The sequence below is a fragment of the Chiloscyllium punctatum genome, chromosome 2, assembly GCF_047496795.1.
Source record: "Chiloscyllium punctatum isolate Juve2018m chromosome 2, sChiPun1.3, whole genome shotgun sequence".
In the NCBI taxonomy this organism is placed as follows: Eukaryota; Metazoa; Chordata; class Chondrichthyes; order Orectolobiformes; family Hemiscylliidae; genus Chiloscyllium; species Chiloscyllium punctatum.
The window spans coordinates 35,397,920-35,421,566 of NC_092740.1; the positions used below are offsets into that span (position 1 = coordinate 35,397,920).

At 44.4% G+C, this 23,647-nt stretch overlaps 1 protein-coding gene across 1 annotated transcript in view; it reads left to right on the plus strand.

Moving 5' to 3' along the window:
- The first annotated feature begins 3,698 nt into the window (after positions 1-3,698).
- LOC140496105 (toll-like receptor 3) overlaps positions 3,699-23,647 on the plus strand; it is a 33,323-nt gene continuing 13,374 nt past the window's right edge. Inside the window, exons 1-3 of the mRNA XM_072595672.1 lie at positions 3,699-3,903; positions 10,523-10,991; positions 22,992-23,183. Coding sequence (XP_072451773.1) covers positions 10,551-10,991; positions 22,992-23,183 — 633 coding nt within the window. The 5' untranslated portion in view covers positions 3,699-3,903; positions 10,523-10,550. The remainder of the gene's footprint in view (positions 3,904-10,522; positions 10,992-22,991; positions 23,184-23,647) is intronic.

The following is a 23,647-nucleotide window of genomic DNA, read 5'->3' on the forward strand; positions in this document are numbered from 1 at the left end:
CCCTTGTAGACCTTTACATTGCCTGTCCTTCTCTTCACACAGCCTTTTGTTTTGATCAGGCTATAGTCCAACAGGTTTACTTGGAAACACTAGCTTTCAGAGCACTGATGAAGGAGTTGTGTGATTTTTAACTTTGTCCACTCCAGTCCAACAAGGGCACCTCCACATGCCTTTTTGTTTGGTCAGAGGAGGTGGGAGGGTAGGAAACACTAATGTCGCGTTTCAGGTTTAACCAACCTTGACACCAGGTTCTGTCTGACCTGCTACACAGTCGTGATAACTGGGGCCATGTTTTATTTAGCAATGCTGAAATACTCAAGCTGTCAGAATGCTATATAGTTGGAGGCACCTTCATTCCAAAGATGTGAAACCAATGGTCTGTGTACCCTCTCAAGTCCATGTAAGAGATCCCACAGCAAAGTTTGGAAGAATGGGGTATTTCCCCCATGCATGGGTCACGATTTATCACTCAACCCGACATCAGTTTAACATATTATCTATTCATTTGTCAGATTTCTGCTTGTGGGAGTTTGCTGGAACCAAATTGACTGTTGAGTTTCACACAATGTATTTCATTGGCTGCGAAATCCTTTCAGCATTCGCAAATTTTGTTACGAACTGTAGATGTGCCTTTCATTCTGCCTTTCCTTTGCCATTATAGGTTTGCAAGGCTCTGCCATCCAAGAATGCAGATGTTAAATCACAGACAGAATACCAATTCCGGTGATCTTGAATCAAGTATAGTATTCTCTGATAAAAGTAAAATATCTCAAACTAGAGTAAAAGAATTCTGAAAATGTGATTACCTCCCGACAGAAGCAGGATCACAGATTCAGCAAATCACAGAGATTTACTTCAACACACTAGCTACTTAACCATTCCTGTAAAAGAACAATTCACTTAGTCCTATTCCCCTTTAACCTTTGAACTGTCTGGTATGGTTCAGTTGATAGCATGCTTACTTCGGAGTCATAGGTTTCTTTGAGGTTAGATTAGATCCCTTTTCAGATTTTTAAAATTTATTCATTTTGTGGGATGTGGACATCGCTGGTTGGCCAGCATTTATTGCCCATCTCTAGTTGCCCTTGAGAAGGTGGTAAACTTCCTTCATGAACTGCTGCAGTCCACCTGTTGTGAGTTGACCCACAATGATATTAGGGAGGGAATTCCAGGATTTTGATCCAGCAACGGTGAAGGAATGACCAGATGTTTCTGAGTTGGGATGGTGAGTGGCTTGGAGGGGAGCTTGAACGTCATGGTGTTCCCATATATCTGCTGCCCTTGTCCTTCTAGATGGAAGTGGTCGTGGGTCTGGAAAGATCGTCGGTAAATCTCTGCCGTGCATCTTGTAGATAGTGCACATTGTTGCTACTGAGCTTCAGTGTTGGAGGGAGGGGGTACTTATGGATGTAGTGACAATCAAGCAGCTGCTTTGTTCTGGATGGTGTCAAGCTTCTTGAGTGTTGTTGGGGCTGCACTCATCCAGGCAAGTGGGGAGTATTCCATCACATTCCTGACTTGTGTCTTGTAGATGGTGGACAGGCTTTGAGGAGTCAGGAGGTGAGTTACTTGCTGCAGTATTCCTAGCCTCTGACAAGTTCTTATCAGAATTTGAGCAGAAAAATCAAAAGTGACACTCCTGTGCAAAAAGGATGTGCGAGCTGTCTCTTGGCTGCAATTCTAAACTGAGACGTTTTTGCCTATTTCAGTGAATGTAAAATATTCCACCACCATATTTGAAAGAAGTTCAAGGGTTTGGTTCCTGATGGTCTGGCGACTATTTATCCCTCAGTCGATATCAACGAAAACAGACAACCTTCTTATGATTAAGTTTCTTTTTGTGGGAGCTTGTGGTGACTGTGCAACCCAACTGCGGCGTTTCCACATTGGAACGGTGGTCACATGTCAAAAACACTTTATTCTAGGATTCATGAAAAATACTACATAAAACTACTTCATTTTTCTTTGTTTTTCAAATTTGTTTTAAACACTTTTGAATATTGTCAAACTATTGACTGCGCCAGCAATCAATGTAGACAATGAGCTGACCTTGTAATGTGGCTCATTTGCACTTACTTTCAGAGATAAACATAGGCACCCGCGCTCTTCAAATAAAAATAATCATTTACTGAAGCTCCCGGAAGCGCAGGAGCCATGCTTTCTCCATAGCAACACCTCAGCCAACCAGAGTGATGGAAACTAATCAGCACACTTTTCTCCTGTGGTATAAATACTGTGGGGTGGCATGGTGGCTCAGTGGTTAGCACTGCTGCCCTACAGGGACCTGGATTCAATTCCAGCCTCGCACAACTGTCTGTGTGGAGTTTGCACATTCTCCCTGTATCTGCATTGGTCCCTTCTGGGTGCTCCACTTACCTCCCTCAGTCCAAAGATTTGCAGATTAGTTGGATTGGCCATGCTAAATTGTCTATAGTGCGCAGGCTAGGTGGTTTAGCCATAGGAAATGCAGGGATAGGGTAGGGGGCTGAGTCTGGGTGTGATGTTCTTCAGTGAGTCAGTGTGGTCTTATTGGGCCAAACTGCCTGTTTTCACACCATCGGGATTCCATGAAAATTATGTGGATCATCTGAAATTTGGCATTCGCCTTGATTAGATTAGATTACTTACAGTGTGGAAACAGGCCCTTCAGCCCAACAAGTCCACACCAACCTGCCGAAGCGCAACCCACCCATTCCCCTACATTTACCCCTTCACCTAACACTACGGGCAATTTAGCATGACCAATTCGCCTAACCTGCACATCTTTGGACTGTGGGAGGAAACCGGAGCACCTGGAGGAAACCCACGCAGACACGGGGAGAATGTGCAAACTCCACACAGTCAGTCGCCTGAGTCGGGAATTGAACCCAGGTCTCTGGAGCTGTGAGGCAGCAGTGCTAACCACTGTGCCACTGTGCCACCATGCAAGATGAAAAGCTTCACCAATATGTCTCTCTATCAGAAATATTCAACTTCTTAACTACCAAGCAATTGTTTAAAAAAAAGGGTTTTTTTTAAAGATTCTGCTGCTCTCCTTGTTTCTAGTAGAGGAATCATATCAGAAGGTGGTGCCACCTTCTCAGGAGTGATTAGGGTGGATCACAATTCTTAACTTTGCCTGCGGTATTCACACACCATTTGTTTTTACCAAGCCAGCCTGGACAGTGGCTTTAATTCATACCCTTCAGTTACAGAGACACTAACTAGTGCGAATTGTAATTAACTTGCCAACCCCACTCCCAGTTACAAGCGTTCAGATCTCTTCGCCTCTCTTCTGTTCCAGTGACAGAAATTTGACATCAAGATTTTAATAATTAGGGGTATGAGTTTCGACATCCAAGCAAATTGGCATTTGTAACTGCCCCCTTGGACCTGGCTCAGCTCCAACCTGTAATCCCTTATTCCTTACTCCCATGAGAAAGAGTTAAAAATAAACATTGCTGGAGAAACTCAGCAGGTTTCGCCGTATCTGTGGAAAGAAAGCAGAATTAACGTTTTGGGGTCCTTCTTCAGAACATGAAGGGTCATTGTTTCGCAGTGCTGGAGCTGAGACATTTCGGGGGTGTCCGTCCTGCCTCCAATTGCTTCACAATTCTCTCAGCAATTGGCCGATGGAGCTGCCAGGGGCCTCCGAGGGAGTTTCCCCAAGAGCCAAAGAACTCCTCCATCCCACAATGCCCGCCTCTTCGAAAGTGAAAGTGAACAGAAGGGAAGCTTTCCAGGAGCCCTAAAATGAGCTGCGACCACAAACTGCCATCGCACAGTGAACGAGACTCCGAATGCAGAACTGGTATAAACCAACTTCCCCTCAACGCCTGTACCAAATATTCACCTTGACTTTAAGGCACTGACGCGGTTGTACAATGTCTGCACACGGGGCAATGAGAGATCAGTAACCTAAAGGTGAGGATTAAAGTATTGGGGGTGAAGCCTGAGCTGATGGCAGGGTGAGCGGGAAACTGAGATTAAGCTGCAGCGGTGAGTAGCAGCTCCAAGTCACGCTTAACTCTGGATGAATTCACTGGCGCTTTCGTGGCAGTCTCAATGTATCATTGCAACCCTTTTGTTTGCGGCATAAGCTTAGATTCGACTTTAAAATGTCTATCTGTGTTATATATAGATATATGTACCTGTATATCTGCGTTGACAGAATTGCAGCTCAAGTTGCACCAGTACTGAAGGGCCCATCTGTTTGACCATTCAGTAAGACCATGGCAAGTCTGATAATCCATTGGCTACTTTTCTGCCTTTTATCCAGAACTATACTCATCGGAATTTAGAAGAATGGCGGCGGGGGGGGGGGTAGATTTTACAAGCACATTTAAAATTATGAAAGGAATAGGTAAGATAGAAGCAAGGAGATTGTTTCCACTGGCAGGTGAAACTAGAACTAGGGAGCAGGGCCCAGAATACAGGGGAGCATCCTGGGATGCTGCCTGACCTGCTGTGCTTTTCCAGCACCACACTCTGGACTCTAATCTGCAGCATCTACAGTCCTCATTTTCACCACAAAATGAGGGGGAGCACATTTGGGACTGACTGGAAGAGGAACTTCATTATCCAAAGGGTTGTGAATCTGTGGACTTCCCTGTCCAGTGAAGTAGTTGAGGCTTCCTGATTGTATTTGCCTTAAAAACATTCAGACAGATTTTTGAACAGTAATGAAACGAAGGCTTATGGCGAGCAGGCATGTAAGGGGAGCTGAATTCACAAAAAGATCAGTCAGGGCAGGCTCAAAGGGCCAGATGGCCCACTTGCTCCTCTTTCTTACGCTGTTGTAACCCTTGATTCCCTTACCCAGTCAACAATCCATTTAGTGCCATTCCCTAACCCTGTACATTCTTCCTTTTCAGATGACAGTTCAGTTCTGCCTTGGATATCTCCATTGAAGTTGTCTCTGCTGTCCTCTCCAGCAGTGCATTTGGGTCTTGACCCTGTAATAGCTTTTCCTCATTACGCTTTACCAATTATTTTAAATCTGTGGCCTCTTGTTCTTGCCCATGTTGCAAGTGGTACCAGTTTCTCCCTGTCTGTTATGTCCAGGCCTCGTGTGATTTTGAATACTTTTTTCAGATCTCCTCTCATGCTGCTCCTAGCTGGAAACTGGGATTAGGAGATCAGGTCCTTGTTTTTGACCGGTGCAGATTTGATGGTCCAAAGAGCCTTTTTCTGTGCCCTGGACCTCAATGAACTTCTAACGAACTTCTTCCATCTACCTTCGTAACTGAAACTCCTCATCCCTTGAAGCATTCTCATTAATCGTTTCTATACTCATGAGCACTGTCTTCCTGTACATCTGTGTTTTAACTTATTCTTTCATTTGCAAGTAGCAAATTTCTCACATTTCTACTTTATAGAATTGTAAAAGCCAACACGGTTCTTTGTGGATGATAGGAGGTTGGTATTTGTATATGTCCAGTTGAGATACAAAGCATTACAAAACATTCACAGGTATAACAGGAGTGCTAAAGCAAAGTGCTTTAATGTTACGTTGTTATAAATGTCTTTAAAATTCAATCTGAGGTTGAGAGAAAGACCTGGCATTTTTTTACAGTACCTTTCATGTTTTCAGATTGTCCCAAAACACCACCAACATTAAAATACTTTTGAAGTATAGTTAATGTTGTTCTGTAGGCAGCTGTTGCAGTTATATATCACCATGCACAGTTAACTTGCACAGAGAAAGGTCCTGCAAACAGTAATGATCTGACAGCCGGGGTAATTGGTCTTGGGGTTTTTTGAGGATAAATATCAACCCAAACACATGCCAATTTGAGTCTCAAAATGTGGTGCTGATCTCCAACATCTGTAGTCCTCATCTTCTCCTGCATGCCGATTTGAACAGATTTCAGAAAGGAAGGTTGTGAAACAGTCATGACCAAGTACTTTATTGAGGTGGTAGGTGTGTTAGACAGGGACACATGTACATGAACCTCCAGAAAACATTAACAACAGGAAATTACCAGAACAGACTAGTTGGCATTAAATTAGGGGAAAGGTGTGAAATTGGAATTAAAGCAGAAGGAAAGGAGGAAGGAATCAGAGGGCGGAATCTCCTGTTGTGCAAGTTAAATTTGGCATTGGGCATGGAAGTGAATATCCAGTCAAAAAGTAAGCTTTTTTCTGAATGATTATATATTTCCAGCTTATTATGTATACATTTGTAAGTAGCTCCGTGGTTTGTGCAATGGGAGTTAGCAGGAAGTTGACACCTTTGCTTATGTGATTGAAAATCCTGGCGGTATAGTTAAATGTCATCTTTAAAGCAAGGCCTTCATTCACTGAAAGCCAGCAGCATCACTCAGGCTTTTGCAGTAGGCAAAGTAGCACTCTGCAGCTAAAGTAGCACTTGCACCACACAAGTGCCAAGTTATGACCATCTCCAATAAAAGGCAATCTAATCACTGCCTATTTGACATTCAATGGTATTGCCATCACTGAATCCCCCATTATCAACATTTTAGGGGTTACTATCCATCAGAAGCCAAACTGGAATGACCTTATAAGTACATGGCTACAACAGCAGGTCAGAGGCTAGGAATACTGCAGTGAGTGACTCACCTCCTGACTCCTCAAGGCCTATTCAACATCCATACGGCACAAGTCAGGAATGTGATGGAATACTCCCCACTTGCGTGGATGGGTGCAGCTACATCAACACTCACAAAGCTTGACACCATCCAAAGCACCTTGCTTGATTGGCATCAAAATCAAAATATCTACTCCCTCCACCACCAACACTCAATAGCAGCAGTGTCTACAATCTACAAGATGCACTGCAGAAATTTACCAAAGATCCTTAGACAGCACTGTCCAAACACAGGACCACTTCACCTCAAAGGACAGGGGCAGCGGATACATGGGAACAATACTCCCGACAAGTTTCCCTCCAAGCCCCTCACCATCATGAATTGGAAATACATGGCTGTTCCTTCACTAGCAGTGGGCCAAAATCTTGGAACTCCCTCCCTAAGGGCATTGTGGGTTTAGCTACTGTACAAGAACTGCAATGGTTCAAGAAGGCAGCTTACTATCTCCTTCTCAAGGGAAACTAGAAATGGGCAATAAATGCTGGTGCAGCCACTAATGCCAGCGAATGAATATATTTTAAAAACCATTCTGGCTCTTTCACCCTTCATAGGGATACAAATGCTTAGGAATTGACTGACAGGTTTAGGCAGTACATTTGGCTCGGCTCAGGCTTGGAGGGCCGAAGGGCCTGTTCCTGGGCTGTAAATTTTCTTTGTTCTATAATCAAACCTCCACTTTCTCTGGTCAGCCTGCTTCCCTTCTCCAGATAGACTTTCACCCTTTGCCAATCTCCTTGATCCGTTGCACTACAGCCTGTCTCTCCCATGGTCAGCGTCTGTGTCTCATGCAACTTAGACAACTACCGCATGGGCTCGATCATCACCTGATATAGACAAATGCTCCGCAAGGAAGACAGAGTAGTCGCTGCTCACTCTAAAGTTGAAAAAGGTGACTGAGTACCTTGCCTGATAAGGAGACACGAACCTGAAGCATACATTACCCTGTTGAGGAGAACTTACTCGGGAAGAGGAACTTAATTTTGGTACACTGGCTTTCTAATGAGCATTCATGAGATGCAAATGCATGCAAACGTGCTTCCTGATGCTTGACATTGGGTATTTCAACCGACCTGTCGTATTCTGACAACTTACATGCAACAGTTCATCTCATGGTTAAGCAGGCCAGGATTCCGTCAAAGAGAGGGAATTAAGGTTATTTTAGAGTTGTTGGAAGAGGGTTCTGTTCTGGGACCACTTCTGTTCACTATACATTAATGATCAGATACATACCTGGAGTGAGTGATCACCAACTGAAGAAGACACACAGTAAATAATTTTGAAAGAGCATGTTAAAATAATGGAATGGGAAAATCTTGCACAATGGAATTAATTTAAACCTCTCAGACCTTGAAGATATATAAATGGGAGTGGATGAAAGGTAATGTCTGCTAAGAACTCCGTTAAGAAATTAATATCTAGTGGAGGTTGGGCAAAGGACTTAAGTCGTAGCCCCACTCAGGGATTTCCACATGCCAAAGAGAATCAACTCGTTTTTAATTTTTAATGCAGAACCTAGCATAGTGTCTTTATAACCTGTTGTTATCTTGTTTAGCCTTGTTGTGACTGGGCTTCTTTTTTCTAGTTTGTTGATATGAAGCTGCAGCCAGTTTCAGTGATCCTTTGACCTTTTATTCAGAAGATTTCTGAAGCAGAAGAGGGACAGCTAATAAAGGACTGAAGGTGTTATATCTGAATGCTTGTGACGCAGATGTGGTGGGCATTCCGGAGACGTTGGCTGCAAGGGGATCAGGATTGGGAGCTGAATATTCAAGGATATGCATCCTATCGAAAAGACAGGCAGATGGGCAGGGGGGTGAGGTTGCCCTATTAGTAAGAAATAAAATTAAATCAATACTAAGAAATTAATAGGGTCAGTGGTGTAGAATCTGTGTGGGTAGAATTGAGGAACTGCAAAGATGAAAAAAACAGTAGTGGGAGTCATATACAGGCCTCCAATCAGTAGCCAGGAGCTGGGGGCAAGATATACCAGGGCATAGTAAAGATGTGTAAGAAAGACAAAGTTACAGTGATCATGGGGAATTTCAAAATGCAGGTGAACTGGGAAAATCAGCTTGGTAGTGGTTCACAAGCAAAGGAATTTGTGGAGCCCACTAGGGACAAGCAATACTGGATTTAGTATTGTGCAATGAGGCAGACGAGATAAAGGAGCTTAAGGTAAAGGAACCCTTAGGAGGCAGTGATCACAAAATTATTGTATTTACACTGTAATTTGAGAGGGAGAAGATAGAATCAGAGGTAACGGTACTACAGCTGAATAAAGGCAACCACAGAGGCATGAGGGAGGAGTTGGGTAGAATTGACTGGGAGGTTAGCATAGCAGGAAAGACAGTGAAACATCAATGGCAGGTGTTTCTGGGAGTAATTCAAGAGACACAACAAAAATTCATCCTGTGGAAAACAAAGCATGGTACAGGACTAGGGAAGCCAGGGATAGCATAAAAGAGAAAGCATATAATGGGCGGCACAGTGGTTAGCCCTGCTGCCTCACAATGCCAGAGACCCAGGTTCAAATCTCGCCTCAGACAACTGTCTGTGTGGAGTTTGCATTCTCCCCATGTCCGCGTGGGGTTTGGTGAATTGGCTATGTTAAATTGCCCATAGTATTAGGTGAATGGGTCTGGGTGGGTTGCTCTTTGGAGGGTCGGTGTGGACTTGTTGGGCCGAAGGGCCTGTTTCCACACTGTAAATTATCTAATCTAATCTAATAATGTGGCATTGGGGAGTGGGAACCTGAGGATTGGGAAGCTTACAAAGACCAAAAGATGGTAACAAAAAAGAAATAAGGAGGGAGAAGATTAAGTATGAGCCAGCCAGCAATATAAAGGAAGGCTGTAAGAGTTTCTTTAGATATATAAAGGGCAACAGAGAGGCAAAAGTGGACATTGGACTCTGGAAAATGACGCTGGAAAAATAGTAGTGGGGAACAAGGAAATGACTGAGGAACTGAATAAGTACTTTGTGTCAGTCTTCACTTGTGGAAGGCACAAGTAATATCCCAAAAATTCAAGAGCGTGAGGGGGCAGAGCTGAGTATGGTGGCGATCACCAAGGAGGAGGTGCTAGAAACTGAATGGCCTGAAAGTGGATAAATCACCTGGACCAAATGAACTACACCCAGAGTTCTAAGGGAGATCGTGAAAAGATAGTGGATGCATTACTGGTGATCTTTCAGGAAATGCTACAGTCAGGGAGGGTCCCAGTGGACTGGGAAATGGCTAACGTGACACTCTGTTTAAAAAGGGAGTAAGGCAAAAAATGGAAAATTCCAGACCGATTTGCCTAACCTCAGTCATGGGTAAGACCCTAGAATCCATTGTGCAGGTTGAGATTTCTGAATACTTGGAAGTGTATGGTAAATAGGGCAAATTCAGCATGGTTCCATCAAGGGGAGGTCATGCCTGACAGATCTGCTAGAATTCTTTGAGGAAGTAACAAGCAGGTTAGACCAACGACACCCAATCGATGTTATATGTCTGGATTTCAAGAAAGCCTTTAACAAGGTGCCACACAGGAGGTTGCTAAGTAAGATAAGGGCCCATGGTATTAGAGGCAAGGTGTTAGCATTAATAGAAGCTTCATCTAACTGAAAGCAGAGAGTGGGGATTTGCGTATCAGGATAATTTGGTTATCAGGGCATTAATTACTTTGTTGTTTTATTTCTGAAATGTGAACCACTTAAGTGAAGCTTTAACTGGACAAAATAAGGCAGTACATTTTCTCATTTGAATCCACTATTATAAATGTGTGGTGTCATTATTTATGAAGTTTTATTTTGGTCTGTGATATTTTCTTTCCTAAAAGTTTGTGCAATAGTAATCAATCTTTACTAAGTGCCACAGGCACAATTTAAACACAATTTGAAGTAAGAGACTGTAGTGTTAATATGTGTGTCTTTTCTTTTTTTGTACGTAGAATAAAAGTTAGATTCCACATTTGAAGAATGAAAATGTATTTCCAGACCATCATCTTGTACTTTAAATTTGCAATATTATATCACGGTGCTACAGCCTCTGGAACTCAATGTAAAATACAGGGTCTGGTTGCGGATTGTAGACACTTAAAGCTCTCAAGCATCCCTTCAGACCTTCCAGTCAACATTACAGTGCTAAATCTCTCCCATAACCAGCTGAAGCACTTGTCAGCTTCTACACTGTCTCAGTACAGTCAGCTTCAAGTTTTGGATGCTGGCTATAATGTCATCACTAAAATCGAAGAAAACCTATGCAGAGTTCTTCCGTTCCTGCAAATGCTGGGGCTTGAACACAATCAGTTCTCTCATTTGTCCGTACATTACTTCTCGTACTGCAGCAACCTGACTGAGCTGTACATACAATTCAATCGAATCAAGGAGATCACAGGCAATCCTTTCACAAACCTTCAGGTAAGAATTAGTATGTCGACAACTGGCTTTCAAAAAATGCAACAGTACTCTTTAAGAATGTAGAGAAAGTAGGAAGGAGTCAACAGGGAGTCAGGAAGACTAAACGGGGCTATGAAATGTCCTTGGCCAGCACAATGAAGGAGAATCCTAAGGCATTTTATACAGAAATTAGGAGCAAGAGCGTAGCTAGGGAAAGCGTAGGCTAAAGGAGGGAAGTTATGGGTGAGATCCTTAATGAGTACTTTGTATCAGTATTCACCAAAGAGAGGGATGCTAAGGTTAAGGAAAGCTGTGTGAATACTCACGGGCTAGTAAACATAATGAAGGAGGAAGTGTTGGGTGTCTTGAAATACATTAAGGTAGACAAGTCCCCAGGGCCAGACAGGATCTATCCCAGGATAGTGTGGGAGGCAAGGGCTTTAACAGATAACTTTATGTCATTTTTGGCCTCAGATGAGGTTCTAGGGGACTGATGAATGTCTAATGTTGTCCCTTTGTTTAAGAAGGGCAACAGAAATAATCCAGGTAATTATGGGCTGGTGAGCCTAATATCAGTCGTGGGGAATCTGCTGAAGAAGATACTGAGTGTCACGATTTATTCACACTGGCAAGCAAATGGTCTTGGTAGTGGTAGGCAGCATGGGTTTGTGTGGGAAAGGTCATGTCTCACCCAACTTGATTGAGATTTTTAAGGAAGTGACAAGAATTATTGATGAGGAAAAGGTGCCGGGTATTGTCTACATGGACTTTAGTAAGGCATTTGATAAGGTACTTCATGCCAGGCTGGTACATAAGGTAGATTTTCATGGGATCCCAGGTGAGCTGGCTAGATGGATACGAGACTGGCTTGGTCATAGAGGACAGAGACTAACTGTGGAAGAATGCTATACAGAATGGGGATCAGTGATTAGTGGTGTTCTGCAGGAATCATTGCTGGGACCTTTGTTGCTTGTAATACATATAAATAATCTGGAGGAAGATGTAACTAGTCTGATTAGTAATTTTGCGGATAACACTAAAGGTGGTGGGTTGCAGATACTGAGGAGGATTGTCAAAAGATACCAGCGGAATATTGATAGATTGCAGATTTTGGCAGAGAAATGTCAGGTGGAGTCTAATCCAGACAAATGCATTTTGGAAGGTCAAATTTGGATGATAATTATACAATAAATGGTAGAACTGTTAGGAGCATTGGCGTACAGAAGGATCTGGGTGTACAGGTCCACAGATCCATGAGAGTGGCAACACAGGTGGATAAGGTGGTCACAGGCATACAGCACACTTCATCGGCAGGGCATTGAATATAAAAGTTGGCAAGTTATGTTACCTATGTTACCTTTACAAAATTTTAGTTCGGCCACATTTGGAATATTGTGTACCATTCTGGTCGCCACATTAACAGAAGGTCATGGATGCTTGAGAGCGTATGCAGAGAACATTTCCCAGGATGTTGCCTAATGTGGAGGGCTTTTGTTATCAGGAGAGGTTGGATAACCTTGGATTGTTTTCACTGGAGAGATGGAAGGGACAAACTGATAGAATTCTACAAAATTATGAGAGACATAGATAGGGTGGATAGTCAGAGGCTTTTTCCCAAGGTGGAAAGGTCAACTTCAAGAGGCCACGGGTTCACGGTGAAAGGGGGAACGTTTAAGGCAGAAGTGTGGGGAAAATGTTTCTCACATTTCATGGGTGCCTGGAACGTACTGCCAATGGAGGTGGTGTAAACAGACACGTTAGCATGTGCTGCAAACAGAGGGAAAGTAATTGTGCATAGGCAATAATTAGCAGGTCTAAATAAGGATTCGGAATCAGTGCAGGCTTGGTGGGCTGAAGAGCTTGATTGTGTGCTGTACTTATTGTATTGATAAGAGAATTTGAGGTTTCGGTTAAGAAAAAGAAGGAAGCGTATAACAAGTAGAGATAGGAGAGATTGAGTAAATCCTTAGACTATAAAGGCAATAGGAGTATACTTAAGAGGGGAATCAGGAGTTCAAAAAGGAGACATGAAATAGCTTTGGCAAATAGGGTTAAAGGGAACCCAAAGGGTTTTTATAAATACGTTAAGGACAAAAGGGTAACGAGGGAGAGAACAGGGCCCCTCAAAGATCAGCAAGGCAGCCTATGTGTGGAGCTGCAGGAGATGAGGAGATAATAAACGAGTATTTTGCATCAGTGTTTACTGTGGAGAAGGACATGGAAGATATAGAATGTGGGGAAATAGATGGTGACGTATTGGATAATGGCATATAAGTGGATAAGTCCCCAGGACCTGATCTGGTGTACCCTAGAAATATGTGGGAAGCTAGGGAAGTGATTGTCGGGCCCCTTGCTGAGATATGTGTATCATAGATAGTCACTGGTGAGGTGCCAAGACTGGAGGTTGGCTAACGTGGTGCCACTGTTTAAGAAAGGTAGTATGGAAAAGCCAGGGAATGATAGACCAGTGAGCCTGACATCAGTGGTAGGGAAGTTATTGGAGGGAATCCTGAGGGACAGGATTTACGTGTATTTATAAAGGCAAGGACTGATTAGGGATAGTCAGCATGGCTTTGTGCGTGGGAGGTCATGTCTCACAAACTTGATTGAGTTTTTTGAAGAAGTAACGAAGAGCATTGATGAGGGAAGAGCAGTGGACGTCATGTATATGGACTTCAGTAAGGCGTTCGACAAAGTTCCTCACGGAAGACTGATTAACAAGGTTAGATCACATGGAATACAGGGAGAACTAGAAAGGTGGAAAGGTCAACTTCAAGAGGCCACAGGTTCACGGTGAAAGGGGGAACGTTTAAGGCAGAAGTGTGGGGAAAGTGTTTCTCACATTTCAGAATGTGAGAACTGAAGGTAGAAGACAGAGGGTGGTAGTGGAGGGTTGCTTTTCAGACTGGAGGCCTGTGACCACTGGTGTGCCACAAGGATCGGTGCTGGGTCCACTACTTTTCATCATTTATATAAATGATTTGGATATGAGCATAAGAGGCATAGTTAGTAAGTTTGCAGATGAAACCAAAATTGGAGGTGTAGTGGACAGCGAAGAAAGTTGCCTCAGATTACAACAGGATCTTGATCAGATGGGCCAATGGGCTGAGGAGTGACAGAAAGAGTTTAATTTAGATAAATGTGAGGTGCTGCAGTTTGGAAAAGCAAATCAGAGCAGGACTTATACACTTCATGGTTAAATCCTATGGAGTATTGCTGAACAAAGAGATCTTGGAGTGCAAGTTCATAGTTCTTTGAAAGTAGAGTCGCAGATAGATAGGACAGTGAAGAAGGCATTTGGTATATTTTTGTTTTTCAGTCAGAGTACAGTATTGAGTACAGGAGTTGGGAGGTCATGTTGCGGCTGTACAGGATATTGGAATATTGCGTGCAATTCTGGTCTCCTTCCTATTGGAAAAACGTTGTGAAACTTGAAAGGGTTCAGAAAGATTTACAAGAATGTTGCCATGGTTGGAGGATTTGACCTATAGGGAAGGTTGAATAGGCTGGGGCTGTTTTCCCTGGAGCGTCGGAGACTGAGGGGTGGCCTGATAGAGGTTTATAAAATCTTGAGGGTAAATAGATAATAGGTGGGGGAGTCCTGAACTCAAGGGCATAGGTTTAGGGTGAGGGGGAAAGATAGAAAAGAGACCTAAGGGGCAATTTTTTTCATGCAGATGGTAATGTGTGTATGGAATGAACTGCCAGAAGTGGTGGAGGCTGATACAACAACAACATTTAAAAGTCATCTGGATGGGTAAATGAATAGAAAAGGTTTAGAGGGATATGGACCAAGTGCTGGCAAATTAGGTTAGAATATCTAGGCAGCATGGACAAGTTGGACCAAAGGGTCTGTTTCCCTGTTGTATATCTCTATGACACTATGATATCATATTTATCTTGCGGCACCTCTCATAAAACCACTTTCTTCATATTGTTTGTTATTTTTCAAATGTAACTGGTTCTATTTTTAATGCAGTTGTCCACTATGACCTTGCATATTTAAAGTTAGTTGAAGAAAAAGCTCCTAGCTTATCCAGCCTCTCCCTATAACTCATACTGTTGAGTCCTGGCAACATCCTTGTAAATTTCTTCCATACCTTTTCGAGTTTAATAACATCCTTTCCATAATAAGGTGACCAAAACGGAACTCAATACTCTTAAGTTCAGCCTCACCAATGCCCTGTACAACTGCAACATAACTTCCCAACTTCAATACTCAGTACCCTGACTGATGAAGGCTAGTGTGCCAAAAGCCTCTTCACTGACCTGTCTAGCTGTGACTCTACTTTCAAAGAACCATGCACTTGAACTGCAAGATTGCTCTGTTCCAATACATTCCTTAAGGGTCTACCATTCACCATGAAACTGCTATCGTGATTTGACTTTCCAAAATGCAAGACCTCCCAGTTATCTGTTTTCAACTCCATTTGCATTTCATAGCCCACTTCCCCAGCTGATCGAGGTCCCGCTGCAATTTCTGAGAACCCTCCTCATGATACCACATTAGCCACCTTCCAGTCTCCTGGACCTCACCCACGCCTGTCGATGATACAGATATCTCAGCAAGGGGCCCAGCAATGGTGGCCATAGCTTCCCAAAAGGTTTTGGGTTTCACCTGATCAGGTCCTGGAGACTTGACACCTTTATGCATTTTAAGATGTCCAGTACCACCTCCTCTGTAATATGGACACTTTTCAAGATATCAATATTTATTCTCCAAGATTTCTACCTTCCATGTCCTTTTCTACAGTAAATGCTGATGCAAAATACTCGTTTAGATCTCACCCACCTCCTGCGGTCCCACACATAGGTGGCCTTGTTGATCTTTACGGGGTCCTATTCTCTCCCTAGTTACTCTTTTGTCCTTAATGTATTTGTAGAATCTCTTTGGATTCTCCTTAACCCTATTTACCAAAGCCCCTTTGGCAAGTCATGTCCCCTTTTTTGCCCTCCTGAATCCCCTCTAGAGTATACTCCTACCACCTTTATACTCCTCTCGGGGTTCATTCAATCCCAGTTGTCTATACTTGCCATATGCCTCCTTTTTCTTGACCAGAGCCTCCGTATTTATAGTCATCCAGCATTCACTACACCTATTAGCCTTGCCCTTCACCCTGACAGGAATGTCTTACCTCTGGACTCTTGTTAACTCATTTTTGAAGGCCTCCCACTTTCCAGCTGTCTCTTTCCCTACAAACAACCTCTGCCAATCAACTTTTGAAAGTTCTGGCCTAATACCATCAAAATTAGCCTTACTCCAATTCAGAACATTAACTTATGTATCAGGTCTAACCTTTTCCATAAGTATTTTCAAACTAAAAGAATTATGATCAATATCCCCAAAGTGTTCTCCCACTGACACCTCAGTCACTTGCCCTGCATTATTTCCAAAGAGAAGGTCAGGTTCTGTTCCTTCTCCAGAAAGAACTTGTTGTTTAGGATTCTGACATTCACACCTCCTTAATGTTTTGTCTTTTTTCATGTGTCACAGCCTCTCCCTTTATCCATTATCACCACGAAACCTTTTGTCATTCAGTCTCTCCTGCCTTTCACCTTATCGCAGACCTTTTTATATTATAAATGTCATAGGACATGGTGGATAGGACACATTGTGGCTGTCCTGCTCATATTATTCAGTTACATTATACATAAGTGTCTAGGCTCGAGTGGTGCTGCAAAAGCACAGCAGGTCAGGCAGCATCCGAGGAGCAGGAAAATCGACGTTTCGGTCAAAAGCCCTTCATCAGGAATAGAGGCAGGGTGCCTGCAGAGCGGAGAGATAAATGAGAAGGGGGTGGGGGTGGGGAGAAAGTGGCATACAGTACAATAGGTGAATGGGGGTGGGGATGGAGGTGATAGGTCAGAGAGGAGGGTGGGGGAAGGTAGCAAAGAGTACACTGCGTGGATGGGGATGAAGGTGATGTGGAGTGGATAGGTGGAAAGGAAGATGGGCAGGTAGGACAGGTCATGAGGGTGGTGCTGAGCTGGAAGGTTGGAGCTGGGGTGAGGTAGGGGAAGGGGAAATGAGGAAACTGGTGAAATCCACGTTGATGCCATGGGGTTAAAGTGTTCTGAGGCGGAAGATGAGGCGTTCTTCCTCCAGGCGTCGGGTGGTGAGGGAGCGGAGGTGGAGTAGGCCCAGGACCTGCATGTCCTCGGCAGAGTGGGAGGGGAAGTTGAAATGTTGGGCCACAGGGCGGTGTGGTTGATTGGTGCGGGTGTCCCGGAGATGTTCCCTAAAGCGCTCTGCTAGGAGGCGTCCAGTCTCCCCAAAGAAGAGGAGGCCACATTGGGAGCAATGGATACAATAAATGAGATTGGTGGATGTGCAGGTAAAACTATGATGGATGTGGAAGGCTCCTTTGGGGCCTTGGATGGAGGTCAGGGAGGAGGTGTGGGCGCAGGTTTTGCAATTCCTGTGGTGGCAGGAGAGGGTGCCAGGAAGGGGGGGGTGGGTTGTTGGGGGTGTGGACCTGACCAGGTAGTCACGGAGGGTCTTTGTGGAAGGCGGAAAGGGGTGGGGAGGGAAATATATCCCTGGTGGTGGTGTCCGTTTAGAGGTGGCAGAAATGTCGTCGGATGATGTGGTTTATGCGAAGGTTGGTAGGGTGGAAGTTGAGCACCAAGGGGGGTTCTGTCCTTGTTAGCCTATTACCTGCCCTCGATTTCTTCATTTCCAACTGCCGCCAAGATATTTACCGCTTCAACCTGTCTACCTCCCTCCCCCACTCCAACCTCTCACCCTCACAACATGCAGCCCTCTACTCCCGCTGCTCCAATCCCAACCTCATCATCAAGCCAGCAGATAAAGGGGGTGCAGTGGTAGTCTGGCGCACTGACCTCTACACCGCTGAAGCCAGACGCCAACTCGAAGACACCTCCTCCTACCGCCCTCTTGACCATGACCCCACCCCCCCCACCACCAAACCATCATCTCCCAGACCATACAGAACTTCATCACCTCAGGAGATCTCCCATCCACAGCTTCCAACCTCATAGTCCGGGAACCCCGCACCCCCTGATTCTACCTCCTTCCCAAGATCCACAAGCCTGACCACCCTGGCCGACCCATTGTTTCAGCTTGCTCCTGCCCCACCGAACTCATCTCTACCTACCTTGACACAGTCCTATCCCCCCTAGTCTAGGAACTCCCCACATATGTTCGAGACACCACCCACACCCTCCACCTTCTCCAAGACATCCGTTTCCTCGGCCCCCAACGCCTCATCTTCACCATGGATATCCAATCCCTCTACACCTTCATCTGCTATGACCAGGCCTCCAATCCCTCCGTTTCTTTCTCCCCCGACATTCCCAACAGTACCGTTCCACCGACACTCTCATTCATTTGACTGAACTGGTCCTCACCCTTAACAATTTCTCCTTCGAATCTTCCCACTTTCTCTAGACCAAAGGGGTAGCCATGGGCACCCATATGGGCCCCAGCTATGCCTGTCTCTTTGTTGGCTACGAGGAACAGTTGATCTTCTGTAATTACACCGGTACCACTCCCCACCTCTTCCTCCGCTACATTGATGACTGCATTGGCACCACCTCATGCTCCCGCGAGGAGGTTGAGCAATTCATCAGCTTCACCAACACATTCCACCCTGACCTTAAATTTACCTGGACCATCTCTGACACCTCCCTCCCCTTCCTGGACCTCTCCACCTCCATTAATGACAACCGACTTGACACTGACATTTTTTACAAACCCACTGACTCCCACAGCTACCTGGATTATACCTCTTCCCACCCTACCTCCTGCAAAAATGCCATCCCATATTCCCAATTCCTCTGCCTCTGCCGTATCTGCTCCCAGGAGGACCAGTTCCACCAGAGAACATACCAGATGGCCTCCTCCTTCAGATCTGCAATTTCCCTTCCCACGTGGTTAAAGATACCCTCCAATGCATCTTGTCCACATCCCAGCCCTCCACCCTCAAACCACATCCCTCCAACCGTAACAAGGTCAGAACCCCCTTGGTGCTCACCTTCCACCCTACCAACCTTCGCGTAAACCACATCATCTAACGACATTTCCACCACCTCCAAATGGACCCCACCACCAGGGATATATTTCCCTCCTCACCCATTTCCGCTTTCTACAAAGACCGTTCCCTCCGTGACTCCTTGGTCAGGTCCACGCCCCCTAACAACCCACCCTTCCTTCCTGGCACCCTCCCCTGCCACTGCAGGAATTGCAAAACCTGCGTCCACACCTCCTCCCTCACCTCCATTCAAGTCCCCAAAGGAGCCTTCCACATCCATCATAGTTTTACCTGCACATCCACCAATATCATTTATTGTATCCGTAGCTCCCGACGCGGTCTCCTCTGCATTGGGGAGACTGGACATCTCCTCCTCGCAGAGCGCTTTAGGGAACATCTTTGGGACACCTGCACCAATCAACCCCGCCGCCCTGTGGCCCAACATTTTAACTCCCCCTCCCACTCTGCCGAGGACATGGAGGTCCTGGGCCTCCTCCAACGCCGCTCCCTCACCACCCGATGCCTGGAGGAAGAAAGCCTCATCTTTGGCCTCGGAACACTTCAACCCCATGATGTCAATGTGGATTTCACCAGTTTCCTTATTTCTCCTTCTCACACCTCACCCCAGCTTCAACCTTCCAGCTCAGCACTGCCCTTATGACCTGTTCTACCTGCCTATCTTCCTTTTCATCTATCCACTCCGCCCTCCTCTCTGACCTATCACCTCCATCCCCACCCCCATTCACCCATTGTACTCTTTGCTATCTTCCCCCACCCTCCTCTCTGATCTGTCACCTCCATCCCCAACCCCATTCACCGATTGTACTCTATGCCACTTTCTCCCCACCCCCACCCCCCTACCATTTATCTCTCCACTCTACAGGCACCCTGCCTCTATTCCTGATGAAGGGCTTTTGCCCGAAATGTCGATTTTCCTGCTCCTCAGATGCTGCCTGACCTGCTGTGCTTTTCCAGCACCACTCTAATCCAGACTCTGGTTTCCAGCATCTGCAGTCCTTGTTTTTACCTACATTATACATAAGCCCATCAAACCCAGGTCTATCCCTTTTAATACGGCATATTAGCTTTGGCCTCGAGGTGAAGATGATCCAGAGTTGGATCACCCTGTACAAAGCAAATGCTACTGGTTAAATGTACAACATACTCACAATGTGACGGTGCCAGTGTTGGACTGTGGTGGACAAAGTTAAAAAATCACAACACCAGGTTCTTGTCCTACAGGTTTGTTTGGAAGTATTAGCTTTTGGACCGCTACTCCTTCATTAGGTATCTGTGGAGCAGATCATAAGACAGCATTTATAGCAAAAGATCACAGTGTCATGCAACTGAAATGATATATTGAACAAACCTAAATTGCTGTTAAGTCTTTCATCTTTTCGAATGGGTTGCGGGTTCATTATTCCAGGTGTGTTCTAGGTTTGTTCAATGTATCGTTTCAGTTGCATAACACTGTGACCTTTGGCTATGAATTCTGTGTCTTATGATCCTGCTCCACAGCTGCCTGATAAAGGAGCAGTGCTCTGAAAGATAGTACTTCCAAACAAACCTGTTGGACTATCGCCTGGTGTTGTGTAATTTTCAACATACTCACATGCAGGCTCTCAAATAACCTAATTGTTAAGTAAGAGCATTTTTTTGTCTTCTCCAGTTCCCTGCTGTGACAGTTTAGTCCATCATGCCTGCACTGTTCTATTACCTAGTGCCAATCCCCCATCTTTTCTCCATATGACTGTGCATCATTTTGATTTAAACAATCATCCAATACCTTCTTGAATGCCTCAGTTAAACCTGCCTCCAGCACATTTCCAAGCAATGCATTCCAGACTCTAATTACTCACTGTGTGAAAGCGTTCTTTCTCAGAACACCCTGGCTTCATTTGCACATCCCTTTAAATTTATCCCTCTTGTCATTTTTTCTTGGACAAGACAGAAGAGTTTCTTCCCTATTTACTCTATCCAGCCCGCTTCACGATTTTGAAAATCTCTTATCAAATCTCCTCTCAGCCTTCATCTCTCTGAGAAGAACAGTCCCAACTCCTTCAGTCTGTCCTCATAACTAACGTTTCTCATCCCTGGAGCCATTGTTGTAAATCGCTCCTGCGCCCTTTACAATTCATGCACATCTTTTGATGATCCGTCGCTATGCTGGTTGTTGATGTCTTTGTCCAAGAAGAAAGAAAGACTTCTAGCACCTCATCACATTTCTCAACTCCCCAAAATATTCTTCAGACCTTGAATTAACTTAAAATGTAGCTGCAATTGTTATGTCGAGTGGAACGTTTCAAAATGGAGGTACTTGGAGCACCAACTGTTGTGGCAAGCTCCAGTGCATCACTGGCCACAGGGAGCTATGATGGAGCTGTGATCTGGGTCTAACAGAGAGTGCCCCATTCCCATCCATTCTTCTGGGCTATTCCCCACCCCCACCACTACCACTTCTTTGACTATTGCAATTCACACAGAGGTGTCATGACAATATTCAAGTCTCAAATTGGGATCACGTTGGGAAAAGAATGTGTTGTATGAGCACGCTACCTCATAACATTGTGAGAGTTGATGCTCACAGTGAAGGTTTACATCACCATACTCTTTCAGTGTTGGAAACAACAGAGCCTGCGTGGTCTAATGTGGCTGTGGAAAACTGCACCCTGGTCTTACAGAAGAGTGTCTTACGGATAACAATAAAATTTATTGCATGTTAGCAGCCAATTACAGCTTACACTGATAGAACAGATATCATTAAGGGGAGGTGATGGCCTAGTGGTGGTATCACTGGACTATTGATCCAAATACCCTGATAATATTCTGGGGATACAGATTCAAATCCCACCATGGTAGATGGTGGAATTTGAGTTCAAAAGAAAATCTGGAATTGAAAGTCTAATGACAACCATGAATCCATTGCTGATTGTCAGGAAAAACCCATCTGGTTTTTCGGGAAGGAAACTGTCATCCTTACCTGGCCTGGTCGACATATGATTCCAGACCCACAGCAATGTGGTTGACTCTTAACTGCCCTCTGGGCAACTAGGGATGGGCAGTAAATGCTGGCCTAGCCAGTGACACCCTCATCCTGTGAATGAATAAAGAAAAAGAAATTCCAAGCAGGATTTATTGTCAGATCTCACTCCTTCAAGAGGTCTTAATGGTGTACAAATCCATGGGACTTCATTATAGTAGGCAGTATGTATTATATTCCCATCTACTGGCAGAAAGTGGGAACTGCAACACTGAGGTGTCACAGTTTCCAATTGTAGCCACTTGATGGAGCTATATAATTCAATATTCGTTCCAGATCTAATATAATTAATTAAAGGTGTTTTATATTCAGGAAAACCAATTCCCTTGGGTTTTGATATTAATTTGATAGCAAATATAAAGCAGTGTTAAAAGGGTGTTAAAAGAAGGTTGAATGTCTGAAATAAAGAGAAAACTGTTGAAAATTCTTTGCAGATGGGTCAGCATTTGTGATGAAGACAAACTGGTTTAAGTTGCTGCGAAAATCTTGAAACAGAGGAGAGGAATTAAAGAGGATGTGCAGCAGAGACAAGGAGGGGTAAAACTGGAACAAGAACGGGAGAAGCTTGCCAAAGTGGAGTGCCATCCAACAGCTCAGAAAATGTAAAAACAAATAGGCGAATAACGACATAGAAAAATGGGAAGGAAAGTGGAGTCTAAGATATCTTATCTAAATACCCAAGGAATGCAGTTGGAGGTACTTAGCTAGACATGATACAAAGAAATGAGATGGCAGGCTACAAATACTCCTTCCAAGTGCGGTCTAATCAGCAGGAAAGCTGGGCAAGTCTGAGAGGGCTCAAACAACCCAAGGCTTTCATAATTCTGACTTTTCTCCTGAGCTTTGCATTCTCTTTAGGTAAAGGTCAGGAAAATCAAATCTGTTCTCGTGAAGCAAATCTGATTGCTAATCGAACTGTGATAGGAATAAGCGATATTTAGAATTGATCCTGCTCCAACTGAACAATCGTATGTTCCTCTTTTTAAGGAATTGACGGTCCTGGATGTGTCTCACAATAAATTGGTTTCCGCCAAACTGGGAACTGAGCTGCAGTTGCAAAAGCTGCAAAGGTTGGCGCTGTCTGCAAACAAAATAACACAGTTAAAGAATGATGATTTTGATTTCCTCAACAGCAGCACGCTGTACCAGCTGGATTTGTCGTCCAACAGCATCACTGAGGTAATTGTATTTTGTGCTGGCAGTTGGTGTATGGTTGTTTTACACCAGATTGCTTTGAGGAATAAGGCAAGTCATGAGTAAACTGTGAAGCAAGCCCAATTAAAATTGCCATATTTCAGAGCCAGCGGGATGCTGGCTAGTGTAAGGCAAAACAGAAACAAAGATTTGCAAAAACTGGGTCTTCTCATGGTTCAGTGCGAAAGAATTGTTCAGCATTCTGAAAATAGATGGGTGTGAGCTGTCACTGGTAATTGAGGGATCAGGAATGAGAATCAAGATACTGGGGTAAATATGAGAGATGTAGAATAAAAAGCAGAAGGGCCTCCTTTATATATTCAGGCTGGGGAATTCACTTGTTGGATTAGTAGTTGAAGCAGAAAGCACAAGAATGGATTAGATAGGCAGCTGAAGGGAAGGAGATTAAAAGGCTAGGGGAGCAAATAGCTAAATATGTTTGGACTACT